At 39.7% G+C, this 12,909-nt stretch overlaps 2 protein-coding genes across 2 annotated transcripts in view; both read left to right on the top strand.

Annotated features, from left to right (window-relative positions):
• The first annotated feature begins 2,605 nt into the window (after window positions 1-2,605).
• On the top strand, window positions 2,606-12,014 carry LOC115948013 (extracellular matrix protein 2-like). The gene is made up of 4 exons (XM_031058217.1): window positions 2,606-2,820; window positions 6,173-6,452; window positions 10,732-10,920; window positions 12,004-12,014. Exons 2-4 carry the CDS (start codon window positions 6,194-6,196, stop codon window positions 12,012-12,014), a joined length of 459 nt encoding a protein of 152 aa, XP_030914077.1. The 5' UTR covers window positions 2,606-2,820; window positions 6,173-6,193.
• Window positions 12,015-12,154: 140 nt separating this feature from the next.
• LOC102040554 (extracellular matrix protein 2) overlaps window positions 12,155-12,909 on the top strand; it is a 33,449-nt gene continuing 32,694 nt past the window's right edge. The window contains exon 1 of the mRNA XM_031058216.1: window positions 12,155-12,638. Coding sequence (XP_030914076.1) covers window positions 12,206-12,638 — 433 coding nt within the window. The 5' untranslated portion in view covers window positions 12,155-12,205. The remainder of the gene's footprint in view (window positions 12,639-12,909) is intronic.

Genomic DNA, 12,909 nt, shown 5'->3' with positions numbered 1-12,909 from the left:
CTCCTTCTTCTTGGCCTCCATCTTCTGCTGTGATGGTCTAGAGTAGAAGCTCACTGTCTAACATAGGTGATAGGTATTGGAAAGCAATTGTAAACATTGTATACATAGTTTTTAGTATAAAGACATAACACTGCCCCAGGGGTGGGCAGAGTGCCTGGAACTGTCCTGCTGGATGGACCTCGGCAGGGCAGGAGAAAATGTTTTATAGATAAGAAACAATAAAGAACCTTGAGACTGAGAACTGAAGAGCTCTGACTCCTTCAAGTGCTGGGCTGGGAAAAGAGACTTTTAACATTCTCGGGGTCACACAGTGACCACCAAAAGATCTCGAGACTTTGCTGCCTTTCCAACCAGCAGCACAAAGCCCTGCTCTGGCCCCTTGCCCTGCTCCCAGCAGCAGGCTGGACAGCCATTTCTCACATCCTATGGCTCTTGCTCAAGACACAAACCAACAGTGGCAGTTTGCCCTAAGATATAAAATAATAAAAAATTATTCTGATTATTTTTCATTGCTGTTTAGTCTGCCTCTTCTCTCCTCAAAGGACACAATTCCACATTGAGGCACTTTAACAGGCCAAAGTACTCCCATTGCACAGCTCATTCCAACAACTGGCCATGGGATGGACAGGCATAACACAAATTGCAGAAGAAGCAGAGATTGGCAGCTTGCTCTGCACTTTTGGATGAACCATTCCCATAAAACCAGTCAATATCAGATCCCCGAGGACACAGCAGTGTTTGCACTCACACAGAAAACTAGCTGAACTGTGCATGTCTGAAAAAAATTGCCATTCTGATCTGAACTTTTAGCAGAACATACAGCATTTTTTCTTTAGTTATTATGACAGGCAAGTTTATGTGGCAAATTTTAATGTAAATAACAATTTTAAAGCCAATCTATTTATTAATCTTACACAGATTTAAATCTTATTGAAAGGCAGCAGATGATGTCCAATCTCACACACATTTTTTTCCAATTAAAAATCCTAAACCTTCCTGATACCAAGCAGCCACAGGCCACTCTTTGACAGCTCATACAGTTATCAAGTGTTACTGCTCATTGCAGGAAGGTGCAATGCCATTTTCAAGAAGAGGGACCTGTGTCTTTGCAGATCCCTCAGGCTGTCTTTACTTCTTCCTGAATAAAAGTTGAGAAGATAAGCAAGAGTCTCACAGACATACAGTGAAAATCCTAAATCCCCTAAGCTGCCTGACGGATCTCTTAAGGTGTGTCTGAACCTACACCTCATTAATGAAGACTTGGGGCCGTTCAGCCTGGAGAAGAGAAGGCTTTGGGGACACCTCAGGGCCCTTTCCAGAGCCTAAAGGGGCTCCCAGATTGCTGGAGAGGGGCGTGGGACTAAGACCTGGAGCGACAGGCCACAGGGGAAAGGCCTTAAGCTGAAGGAGGGTTAGATGAGATTGGGAAGGAATTCTTCCCTGTGAGGGCCCTGGCACAGATTCCCAGAGAAGCTGTGGCTGCCCCTGGACCCCTGGAAGTGTCCAAGGCCAGGCTGGACATTGGGGCTTGGAGCAGCCTGGGATCTCTGGAATGTGGAAGGTGTCCCTGATAATGGGATAAACTTTAAGGTCCTTCCATCCAGATTTTCACTCCATTTTTTATGTGACTATCTCCTTTCCTTTCAAACAGCTCCAGATAAATTACCAAAGTTTCATATTTCTTCTTTTGCCTTTGCAAAGCAGAGCACAGTAGGAACTGGATGCCTATTTTAAGAGACGATGTGTTCTCCCAGTATCTTTCCACCACACACCAGTTAACAATTATGGTTAACTCAATGGTTACACCATTCCATGACTATCTGTCTAACTATTCCTCAGACTGTGAGTTCAAGGAAACTACAGATTTTTAATGTCAGCAGAACTCGGAAAAGTTGGTGTCCCAGGTGAATTTGTCATTTTGAAGCTCAGCAGACCCATCCCACACCCCCCGGACACCTGGAGCGACCTGGGGATGCAGGAAAAGGCTCTGCTGGCACACACTGGACCTGTGGTAATGTACCCTTAACTCCCTCCCTTCTCCTCTCTGGATCACCAACTTCCCTGCAGCTTCTGCAGAACTGAGCTTCAGGATCATGTTTCAGGATGTAATTAGCCTTACAAAGAGAAAAAATGAAGGGAAAGTGCTTCAGTAGTTTTATTTTCCATGCATAAGCTGCAACTTGCAGTGCAATCATTGCTGTAAATGGGCAAAAGAAAAACTTTCCATGCTAAAATTTCAACAGAAAGGCTTGCTGCTTATAGATGACAGGCTTTAAGTGCAGGAAGGGATTAGAAAAACATGAATTGAAAAAAAAGTTCTAACTTTAATAAATGTTTTTATGTTAAGGCTACATTTGCCAAAGTGTATTAGATCTTATTCTTTTATATAAATCTACATTAAAGTCATGCCACCAGGAAACTAAACTTCTAAATACATAAACCAGCACCGAATAAAACACACATTTTTTTGTTTCTTTTGCAAACACTCCATTTCCTTGTTCCTTATGTGACTGAAAGCACTGGAAAAGGATTTCCAGCTGTGCCTTGTCAGCCTCGGGACCAGAGGCATTGTGCTGCTCCTCATTTGCCCGAGCGAGGTTCCAGCGCTCCCAGCACCAGCACAGGCTCTGCACACAGAACTCAGCCCTGGCTCCCCAGGGGAAGAAGCTATTCCAGGCTTCACTAAGGAATCAGCTCACATGTTTCAACAATCCCTACAGTTTCTCTGTTTGTTTTAAAGATATCACTGAGATTTTGTTTCATTTGCAACGGGAGACTAAATGACAGCAAGCAGAATCTGCTGTTAGGTTAGATTACAAGGTAAAATGTTTTACATTTTAAATTACTGCTTAAAGCATGGTGTTGAATGGCTTAAACTTCATGTTAACTTTGCAAATATGTAATATTTGAAATGAAATGATGTGGGCTATTTTTAGCAATACTGAACAGAAATGCCTTTCTAGATAAAGTGTGCAATACCCGTTGAGCTGCTTTTTGTTTCTGTCTGAATGTTTGCCACGTACATCCAACTGAAACTAACACCAAGTGCAACTGGTCTGGCTGCTGTGGATAAATGTAATTAATTTCTGTGCAATGCATTTAAAAAAGAGTGAGTGAAAAATCTTGGTAAAGCACTTTAACCCCTGTGTGTCAGGAGAAATCACACTGACTTAGAAATGTGTTTGAATTTTGACTGAATGGATAATTATTTAATAAATTCTGATACTCTGGCATTTCTAAAGGGTCTCTGCTTCAAAAATTAACTATTTCTGTTAACATAATAGGAAACTGACAGGTACTGAAGATAAAGGTACAAATTGCTGAACACATTACAAAGTAAAAGTAAATCCTTTCACATACTGTTCCTGATCTAAATATTTGTGGGTAAAATGAAAAAAAGGCACAGCAATGCAGCCATGTTGAGACTATCTGGCAACACAAACAGTTAATGATTTCATTACACTGGCTATCTATAATTTTATTTTACCATGCAATGATTTATAATAAAATTCATAAATTGAATAGTCCGATTTTTCCCCAAATTAAAAGCTGGCTGGCCCTATACAAAATACAGCCTCCTGAGAGATAATCTGAGGCTCCCAGACATGGGCAGGAAAGGCCCAAAGCACCCAAGGCCTTTCACAATTTGGGCCTTAAAATGTGAGGCAGTACTTATTAACTAAGCAAGGAAAGGAACTCAGCAGCCCAGTGTTTTGCATGCAAAGAACATAATTTGGTTGAAAGTAGCAATATTAAGCTTTCAGTGCTGAAGAGTTCAATTGGTGTAAAAAATTAGCATATATACTCACATATATGAACAGGATTAGTTTATAAAGACTTTTTTTGGGGGGTGTGGTGTGTTTTCTGTTGTTTTGTTTCTGATTTTTAAAAATTTGTATTTATAAAGTACTTTATGAAACCAAGTTTCACTTTATAATAATTTGCTTTTCTATACAATTTTACTCTTTAAGTTCCTAGCAAAACATCTCTTAATGTACATTAACATCTGTACAGTTAATGTAATAGAATTCGCTCTATATTATTCCTGGCTTTCAAAAAGAAATGGAGAATGGAAAAGTATTTCAGTCATGCCATTATGTGCTTCTGGTCACAGGAAGAAATGGTTAAATGTTAAAAAAGCTCAAGTGCAATGTAGCAGCATTGTAACTGCACAGCTCTGGTGTTATTATAGAGTATCCCAGAAAAATGGAACCATAATTAAGATGTCAGAAACTTGACAGAATGAACACACATGGCCAAGCCTTTCCTTTGTACATCCACTTTGCCCTGAGGGCTCTCAGTGTGTCTCAGGCCAGCCTGTGGAGCAGAAGTTTCCTGTGTAATTTTACAGCCACTCATTACCACGCAAGGCAGACACCAAAGGCTTTGGCTCATTCCTCCCGAGGCACTCAGAAATGAGCACTCTCTCAACAAGATCAGGCATTTTCAGTGCAGAGGGCAAGCTTCTGCATCTATCTGAGATGTTAACTAGCAGTAATTGCTGTAAATAAAAAGCCATAGAGTCCATATAGCATTTTGGAATAAGTGATTTCTGAGGGGCAGAAAGCAGCAAAGTAAAGTTTGGATTCATTTCAAAACCTGCCATTCCAGGAGATGCTGTGAGGATTTGTGTGAGACACTTGCATCTCAATTTCCCTTCATATAGAAATAAAAATATTAACTTCAAACCCTGCAAATTGATACCTAAACTTACAAAAACATTTTAAGTTTAAAATAGTTGAACACAGAAACAACAATATTACAAAGAAGTAAAATGCATACTCTTAAACTGGTTTACTGCCAACTTCTCATTTTAAAACATGAGAATAAAAAAACTATATGAGAATTATGATGTGGAAAGCATGGAAAACATGCAATCAATCACATGCCTTATATTAAAGAACAGTTAGACAACTTGTACCAAAAATGTGACCTGTTCTATAAATCAGAAAATACCAAGATGAACAAGCTTCTAAACAAAACCTAATTCAGGCAAAGCCACAGTTCAAGTTCCTGAAATAATACTGTCCAATATTTACACAATATAATTATAATAAGATTAACTCCAAAGTGAAAGATGACATGCAAAGCCAGACTGATGAACATTAAGAAAAAGCATTTTTTAATCCCCTCAGAACTTCCTCAGAGAAAAAAACCATGGCCATGCTCTAAGCCTTGTCTTGGCCACAAAGCTCAAGAGCTCCAAGTCCTTCACTAATTCCCACTCTCCCAAGAACACAAATGTCTCCTCTGTCTGTGCTGTCTCAGTTGAAACAGGCAACAGGACAGCAGCGTTTCCTTTTTGCAAGAGTATGCCACACAGCTCTGACAGATCATTAATGTCTCTGGATGTACTGGCTCTTATTTCCACACTGGTACAGCAATCCACTGCTGGATTTCCTTCCTTGTTGTGCTCCTGAATCCTGACTGCTCTGTTTTGGAATGCCACCTATTGGTGACAGTAAATGTAATTTTTTTGTCACGATCATAAGAAGGCTTCATTATTTTGAATTTTTTAATAAGTAAATGCAGAACACAACCTATTCTAGAGCCTATACTTCATAAAAACTTGCACTGGAAAAGCAGTTGTGGGATGTCACAAATAGCACAAACTTCCTGAAGGTCTCCTCTGCAGAACCAAGCAGATCCTGTTAGAGAAGAGGTTGGCCAGAGATGGATGGAACAACAACATCTCTTCATTTACAGTGAAAAAACACCTTGCACAGAAATGCCAACTCAAAAGGGTTTGGGGCAGCACATCACAAATGAATTGGCATTTTTCTATTACTTTTCCATTCCCACACTCAGAAGTTACAACATTCTGGAAGAAATACAAAAAAGGAAGACACACTTTACAGAACTCTCAAGAAGTCCCTTGCTGGGAGCAGCAACAATTACTGAACAGCCAATGCCTCTGGCACTGCAAATCTAAACCACCTGTGCAAGTTCAACCCCAAACACGAGCCAGCACCTGTTTGATGGTGACTGCTGATAATCACTACAATCAAATTGGTCACTGGAGCTCTCGGAGGGCAACTTCTTTCCAAGGGGAACCTTGGTTATGTTGGCCTACCATTTCTTAGTTCACCTGCCTTGAAAAGTGCTGTGTGTGACTGACATGGTCCTAAAAGCTCTGCAGGTCCCTGATTTCCCTCTTTTTTTCCCATTCCAGGGCACTCTGTGGGACCCATAGATGATGCAGGCACCATCCCTGCTCTGTTATTTCCTGCTCCTCTGGCTGTGCAGGGACCTGTGCCCAGCTGAAGGTGGCCCTGGCAGGAGGCAGAGGAGGAGGATGCCCCCCAGGGCAGGGCACAGGAGCCCCAGGGCAGCCGGGCTGCAGCCCCCGGGGCCCAGGATCCCGCTCATCACCATCGATGACAGCGTCATGGGCGTCTTCGACTCCCTCGTGGGGCTGGGCCAACACGAGAGCACCTACAGTGTCTTACCAGGTGAGAACACAGCCCCTCTGCTCCTGGGGTCTGACTCCTCATTTCAGAGAGATCAACTCATTAAAGCTTTACTTTAGCTCTAATGTGGTGCTGTTCGCAGGGGTCCCAGAATGAGGGAAGAGATGAGAATCTTGACTCCATGTTTCAGAAGGCTGATTTATTATTTTATGGTATATATTATATTAAAAAAAAGATATATTAGAACTATACTAAAAGAATAGAAGAAAAGGATTTCATCAGAAGGCTTGAAAGGAATAGAAAGGATGATAACAAAAGCTCGTGACTCTCAGAGAGTCCAAGCCAGCTGACTGTGATTGGCCATTAATTAAAAAACAACCACATGAGACCAATCAAAGATGCACCTGTTGCATGCAGTGATTTTGTGGTTGGCATTATTAAGCTTTTTATCAAACCCTGCTTTGCCAGGTAACAGCAATATTTCCTGCAAGTTTTCTGCATTATTTTTTGATCTTAATGAACAAGAAATTTCTTGGGGTATTTTCATAATTTCCAATGTGTTCCAAACTTGTTCCAAGTTTGAAGACCATTTTGAAGAATTTATTGCTCAATATATCTCCTAAGTCAATTAACATTTCACTGAGGCTCCAACAGCAGTAACAAGAGTGTTAATTAAAATAGATTCAAGTTTTTATTTTTACTTCATGGATTGCATTTTTGAAAAGCAAATTGCACATGCAAACCTTCAGGAATATTTCTTGATTTTGTAAATAACTTAATGGTAGTGGCTGCAATATGGAAGTTACACTATAAACGAAACCCTTATGATGGAAAACTGAGTTAAAAGAGAAAAAAATCCTCCTCATTCAACACAAGACTACTCTTATGCTCCATCTATATTGACAACTCAGATTTATTTAACAGAAGTTCAGTAGTATGATTTATATAAAACTTGCCTTTTTGGTGATCCAGAGATTTTCACCTCTGTATTTCTGTATCCATAAATTATATAATATCTGTATCCATAAATATCTGTATTTATGGATACAGATATTTCCATTCCTCCATCAAGAGATCACACACTAAGTAAAATAGTTATATGCAGTTTAATGAATTTTATGGAAAAAAGAAATCAAAACAGAACGCCCTGATTCCCATATACTAGATATAATAATAATAATCCATTTTTATAAGCAAGAAATTAAGCCTTTCAGTGTGTCATACAACAGACATGACCTCTGGGTTAAGAGGTCTCAAATGGCCAAACATAAATCAGCCACATTTTCTCCACAATTACTGTTTGTTGTGAGTCTTTACTTCAGAAAGGTTGAACCATTTCAAATCAAGTATTTGAAAGTAAGGGGTTGGAATAGGAAAACTGGCAAAATTCTGGACTATGGCATTTTCAGTGTGTATTACAACATTATACATATTACTGATGTCAAACATCTAATTTAAAAATATTTTTAAAATTAAGCAGAGGAAAATACCATGTAAGTAGCATACACTTCATGTGAGATATTCCAGGGTTTCTGTCAGGACCATCAGTCATGCTGAAATAATGCACAGCTCTTCCCCCTCCGCGCCCCGCTTGTTTCTTTCTATCTGGACTTGCATCCAAAAGCTGAGCTAAAACCACTGAACTCATTTTATTTGGAACTCCATGCTGAATTTACACCATATTTCCAAATGTTAAAAGTCCTATGCTCATCTGCCAAAGACTGGAACCACAAGGTATTTTTTAGTCTAGCTTTTAAAGTTCAAAATTTTTTCAAGTTAATGTCAGATTTGGAAAAAACAGAGCCTATTAAATAATAGAACACTATTATTAATCATGCTTCAGAATAGAACAAAATGCAATCCAAACATTAATTTCCATTCTCTTAGCTACTTGTTTTGCTCTTAGTAGACTAAAAAAAAAACCAAACCCACCCAAATTTACAGATATGTGCAGGATGAAAATTAGCAGCTAAATAGAAGTTTAACAGTAACCAGACATGGAATTCCTCCAGATTAGAATCATGTGAACATTCAAATTAAATCAAACAGTTGGCCACAACAGGAGGTAATTTGCAGTTGTCCATTAGGTAGAGCAGAGTAGGATGTTCACTGCTGCACCATCTCTGATCCCTCTCACCCCCCACTCCTCCCCTCTCACACCACCAAGCTGAAGTGACTCAGTGGGCCGGAAATGTGAGGAGCATCTCAGCACAGCCTTTCTGTGTCTCACAGGGGTTCTGGGAATCCCAACAGTGCCAGACAGCAGCTCTGCAATGCACCCAAAGGGGAAAACCTTTGAGGACACACTGCTGCTGCCTTTTATGCAACTCTAACGTACATAGGAAAACAAAGGATCATTTGTTAAAGAAGCCTGATGAGGCCAAACCTGGTAACTTGGAACTTTATGCTTATTCAGACAAGATTTGCTCTGACTTCTGATACACTCTGGTAGCTAAAACAAAAGAAAGAATTTTAGGAAGCACAGAAGAATTTCCTTCTCAGGCCAGATTATGCTCTTCTGGAACAGTTATTGTTTTATTGTTCAACACGAGAAAGTGCAGGATTCTTTTTGTGTTTCTTTTGGAGGTTATTTAAAAGAAGTATTGTGGTGTACTGGCAAGCACATAAACCCCAAAGTCAGGATCCAGCAAACAGCTGGATTGCAGATACCTGGGTGGGATGACAAGGGCCTTAAAGCCAACTAACACTTGGCCTGGGCTAATTCCTCTCCTCCTCCAGTTGACATGGTTGGAGTTGCTTAGAGCACAACTTTATGCAGCTGAAATGAGGCAGAGATGTCCCAGATCTTTGAAAAAACAAGATGCAACTACTCAAAACTTTAATTTCTTGCTTTTTCCATCGTAAGAGAAATTTAAATCAAAGCATTTTTTAAAATATATAGAGGATCAACCAAACTGGACGATTCTAATAATTAATTTTTGTTGTAGAAAATAGATTGATATCCAGTGGTCTTTGAGTAGAAGGACAAAGGAAGAACCTTTGTTATGAAGTAGGACTACCTTGAAAGAATTTGCAAAATGCCTCATTTTGAGACAAACATTAATCCCAGAGACATTTCAAATGAAATATTTACAATAGTCTTACAAGGTTATTTAGAGGCTATCCTGAATACTCTTATTAAAACTAAACACTCAGGCATGGAGCAGGGCAGAGTGTGGGAAAACAAACCCTGCAAAGAACCCTCCAAAGACAATTTGAGCACCACAAGTGAAAGTCTCTTGGCATGCAAATTCAGGTGAGAAAAGATTTTTCCACTGTATTAATTTCCATCTGAAGGAGAAAGTCAAACTGAATAGGAGAAGAGGAAATTTCTTCTTTATATGCAGGGTACAAAGTTAACTTGGAAATGGGTTTTCATCTCAAAACAACACTTCAGCAATGCATTCTCAGGTCGATTAGATAGAGGAAAAGGAAGGTGTGAGGGAGTTCAGCTTCTCAACAAGATTTAGAGGTACACACAAAAATAGGAATATTTGCATAGGATGAAGAATCTCAGCCTTGTTTTTCCTTCTCTCAAAAGACCAAAAATAAAAAAGCAACATGCTGAAGTGCAATATTTACCCTGGGGTCTCGGTGAGAACTGCCCAGGGAAGATTCTGCTGAGGTGAACTCCCCCATTAGAAGGAAAGGGAGACTGGGATTAGTTTCCTTCCCAAGTCTCTGTGCTCTCCAGATCACTTCACTGAATATCTGACTAGAGCTTACAAAATTACATTTCTTTCTGAAAATTTCAATTGGTGCCCTGGAGAAATCTCAATCTTTTGTAGATACATGTCCAGAAATTTGGGAGACAGAGTATTTCATAGCACAAGTTGTTCTAGATTACTGCTTTTCTAGAAAGAGTTGTTTTTTGGTTTTTTGTTTTTCAGATAAAGCAAGTTACAGGGAAGTGGAGATTTTTTCCATCTTATCAGTCATCCCAGAATGGACTTTACTTCCACCAAGCCTATGAACTTGTCACTATAAACTGAATATTGTTACCCTCCCAGTTCTGCAGGGCCTTAATAAAATTTTCTCATTTAATGTGCAAGATATTAGAAAAGATCTGTAGCGCACAGGAGAGGAATAGGAGGAGGTCTGGAAAAAATATTCAAGCTTTCCATAAGTGGAGATTACTAATAAGCTGAAGAAAATATAGCTATGAAAAGTAAGGAATAATGATAAGATCCTTTGGATAGGGTGTATTTTACATATTTTCAAAATGAGAACAAAATAGTAGTGCTTCTTTCCAGAGCTGTAAATGAGCACTGTTGGTTCACTTGAAGCTGTTTAACTCCCATGTCCCATTTTGTGTTCCCAGGGAAGAAGGGGCAGTGCACAGCTAACGGGATGATCATGTTCGACAAAGCCGTGTGGTCTCCCCAGCCCTGCGTCACCTGCCTGTGCTCCCAGGGCCAGGTGATCTGTGACACAGCCATGTGCCACCCTCTGACGTGTCCCCAGACCGTCATTCCAGCAGGAGAGTGCTGCCCAATGTGCTCTGAGACCGGTATGGGACACCACAGATTTTTAAAACCTTCCATAAACATTGCATTTAATGATTCCCAAGAGTTACAAGGCACACATTATCCTGAATTCCATGGTAAAATCAGCTCTTCAGAGTTTCTACTCAAGTTGATCTTGGTTTCTCTGAGTGCTCTGTTAGATAATTTTGATGCAGCATTTAAAGAAAAGATGATGCCAAGTATGCAGTAGTAAAGATAATTGTATTTCTTTTTTTACTTCCCCCCTACCTTTACAGAACTTTGTAAATGGACGAAGAAATAAGATCTATTTATATTTTCTATCCCACTTCCATTTACAAAGGATCAATCAATAACTGCTGGCCATTATTGATGTATTAGACATACAGAGTGGTAAATCTTTGTTAGGAGTGCAAAAACAGGCAGCAATTTGATGTAAATCAAGAGAAGACAGTCAGTTCACAAGAGAAGCCCCAGAGCTACAGTCTTGGTATTTCACAATAATTTAAGTAAAACTGGTACCTTTAAAAAGAAAAGGAGTGGAGGAGATAAACATGAGATGTGATTTCCTTCCTTTCCTTCCCACACTCCCATTATTTTATATCTGCAAAGTACTGAACTCAATCTCCTACTGTAAGAAATATTTATCCTCATGTGTATTTGCATGTGACACTCTGAGATGAGACATCATAGGAATTCATTGTAGAGCTGTAAGAGTCATGTTGACTGAGACATTTGAACTCCTTTTATTGGAATTGTCCTATTATGGAAGCAAAAACTGCACTTTGGTAATGGAGTTAATGCATTTCCCTGGTGAGATCCCCACCTGCAGCCAACTCTTCCTCTAACAATCCCTTTTGGAGGAAAACAAGTCTTGACCTTTGTGAATTTTTTCCAAATTAGCTCCTACTTCCAGACACATTATTTTTCCTCTTTAGACACCTCCATCAACACAAAACCCATAATTAATAGTAAGTCAAAAGGAAGATAATGAAAGCTGTATTAATTTTTCCACCTTTTTGTCTGGAGTTCTCAGGAATTGCAGCTGTGTACAAACCCATCTGTATGGTTGCCTCCATAATTTCTCAGTCAAATTCTCTTTTCTTAAGGAGCAATTTAAGACCACATTTTTATTCTTTGAATTGTATTCTAAGAGGAATAATCTATAGTCATAATTTTCTACAGTATGTGGAAAACAGTGCTTACTAATATTTTAGTTTTATCAGACTCTTTTGTGTTGTTGTGTTGTTTTTTCCCCCATCAGCCTCCTCGCTGGACTCCAGTATAATTTCACTGGATGACATCAGTGAGATGTCTGGTGACTCCCCAGAGCCCAAGGACCTTGATACCCCCAATGTTCTGCCATCAGCACCAACTCCCATGGAGAAGGATGAGCTGCTTCCAACAGCAGTGATAGAGGTCAGGGACAAGGAGGGTCACAAGAAAGGGGAGAAGAAAAGAAAAAGGAAAGGCAAAAAGAATCGCCGGAGGCACAAAGGGCGGCACAGAGGGAGGCTGCCTGTCCCCAGAACGGGAGCTGCAGGAGATGAGCAGGATGACAGTGATGAAGATGATGGTGCTTTCAGAATTCCATCTCATTTCCCAATTCCTGTTCCACCCATAGAAGCTCCTCCTTTGCCATCTGGATGTTCCACCTCGGACACCACAGTAAGCTGCATTAATGCCAAACTTACACAAATACCTCCCATCTCAGATCCAGACCTAACGAGTTTAGACCTTACAGGTAATTAATGGATCTAATTTGCATGACTTCTCTAACAACATCCACCCTCAAATGCAGTCAACAGCACCGTTAATGCTTTGTCATTCCTTAATATAGACAAGGTTTAGAACTCATTTTACAGCTATGCCTTTAAAACAAGAAATGAAAAACATTAGATTTGCATGCTAGTGTTTAAATTCTGAGAAGAATACATCTACACAAAATTACTGTCCACATGCTATTTTTGTGATATATTTTCTAGATGGAATATTACACACCTCAGGTGCAGACT

Source organism: Geospiza fortis, unplaced genomic scaffold, assembly GCF_000277835.1.
Source record: "Geospiza fortis unplaced genomic scaffold, GeoFor_1.0 scaffold78, whole genome shotgun sequence".
NCBI classification, from domain to species: domain Eukaryota; kingdom Metazoa; phylum Chordata; class Aves; order Passeriformes; family Thraupidae; genus Geospiza; species Geospiza fortis.
Note: the sequence above shows the minus strand (reverse complement) of the source record. Positions and strands in the feature narration are given on the sequence as shown.

Excerpts from the sequence above, each read along its gene's own strand:
- LOC115948013 (XM_031058217.1), top strand. The coding sequence starts at position 6,194 with ATGATGCAGGCACCATCCCTGCTCTGTTATTTCCTGCTCCTCTGGCTG. Across the intron at positions 6,453-10,731 it reads CACCTACAGTGTCTTACCAG|GGAAGAAGGGGCAGTGCACA; the intron begins GTGAGAACACAG and ends TTGTGTTCCCAG.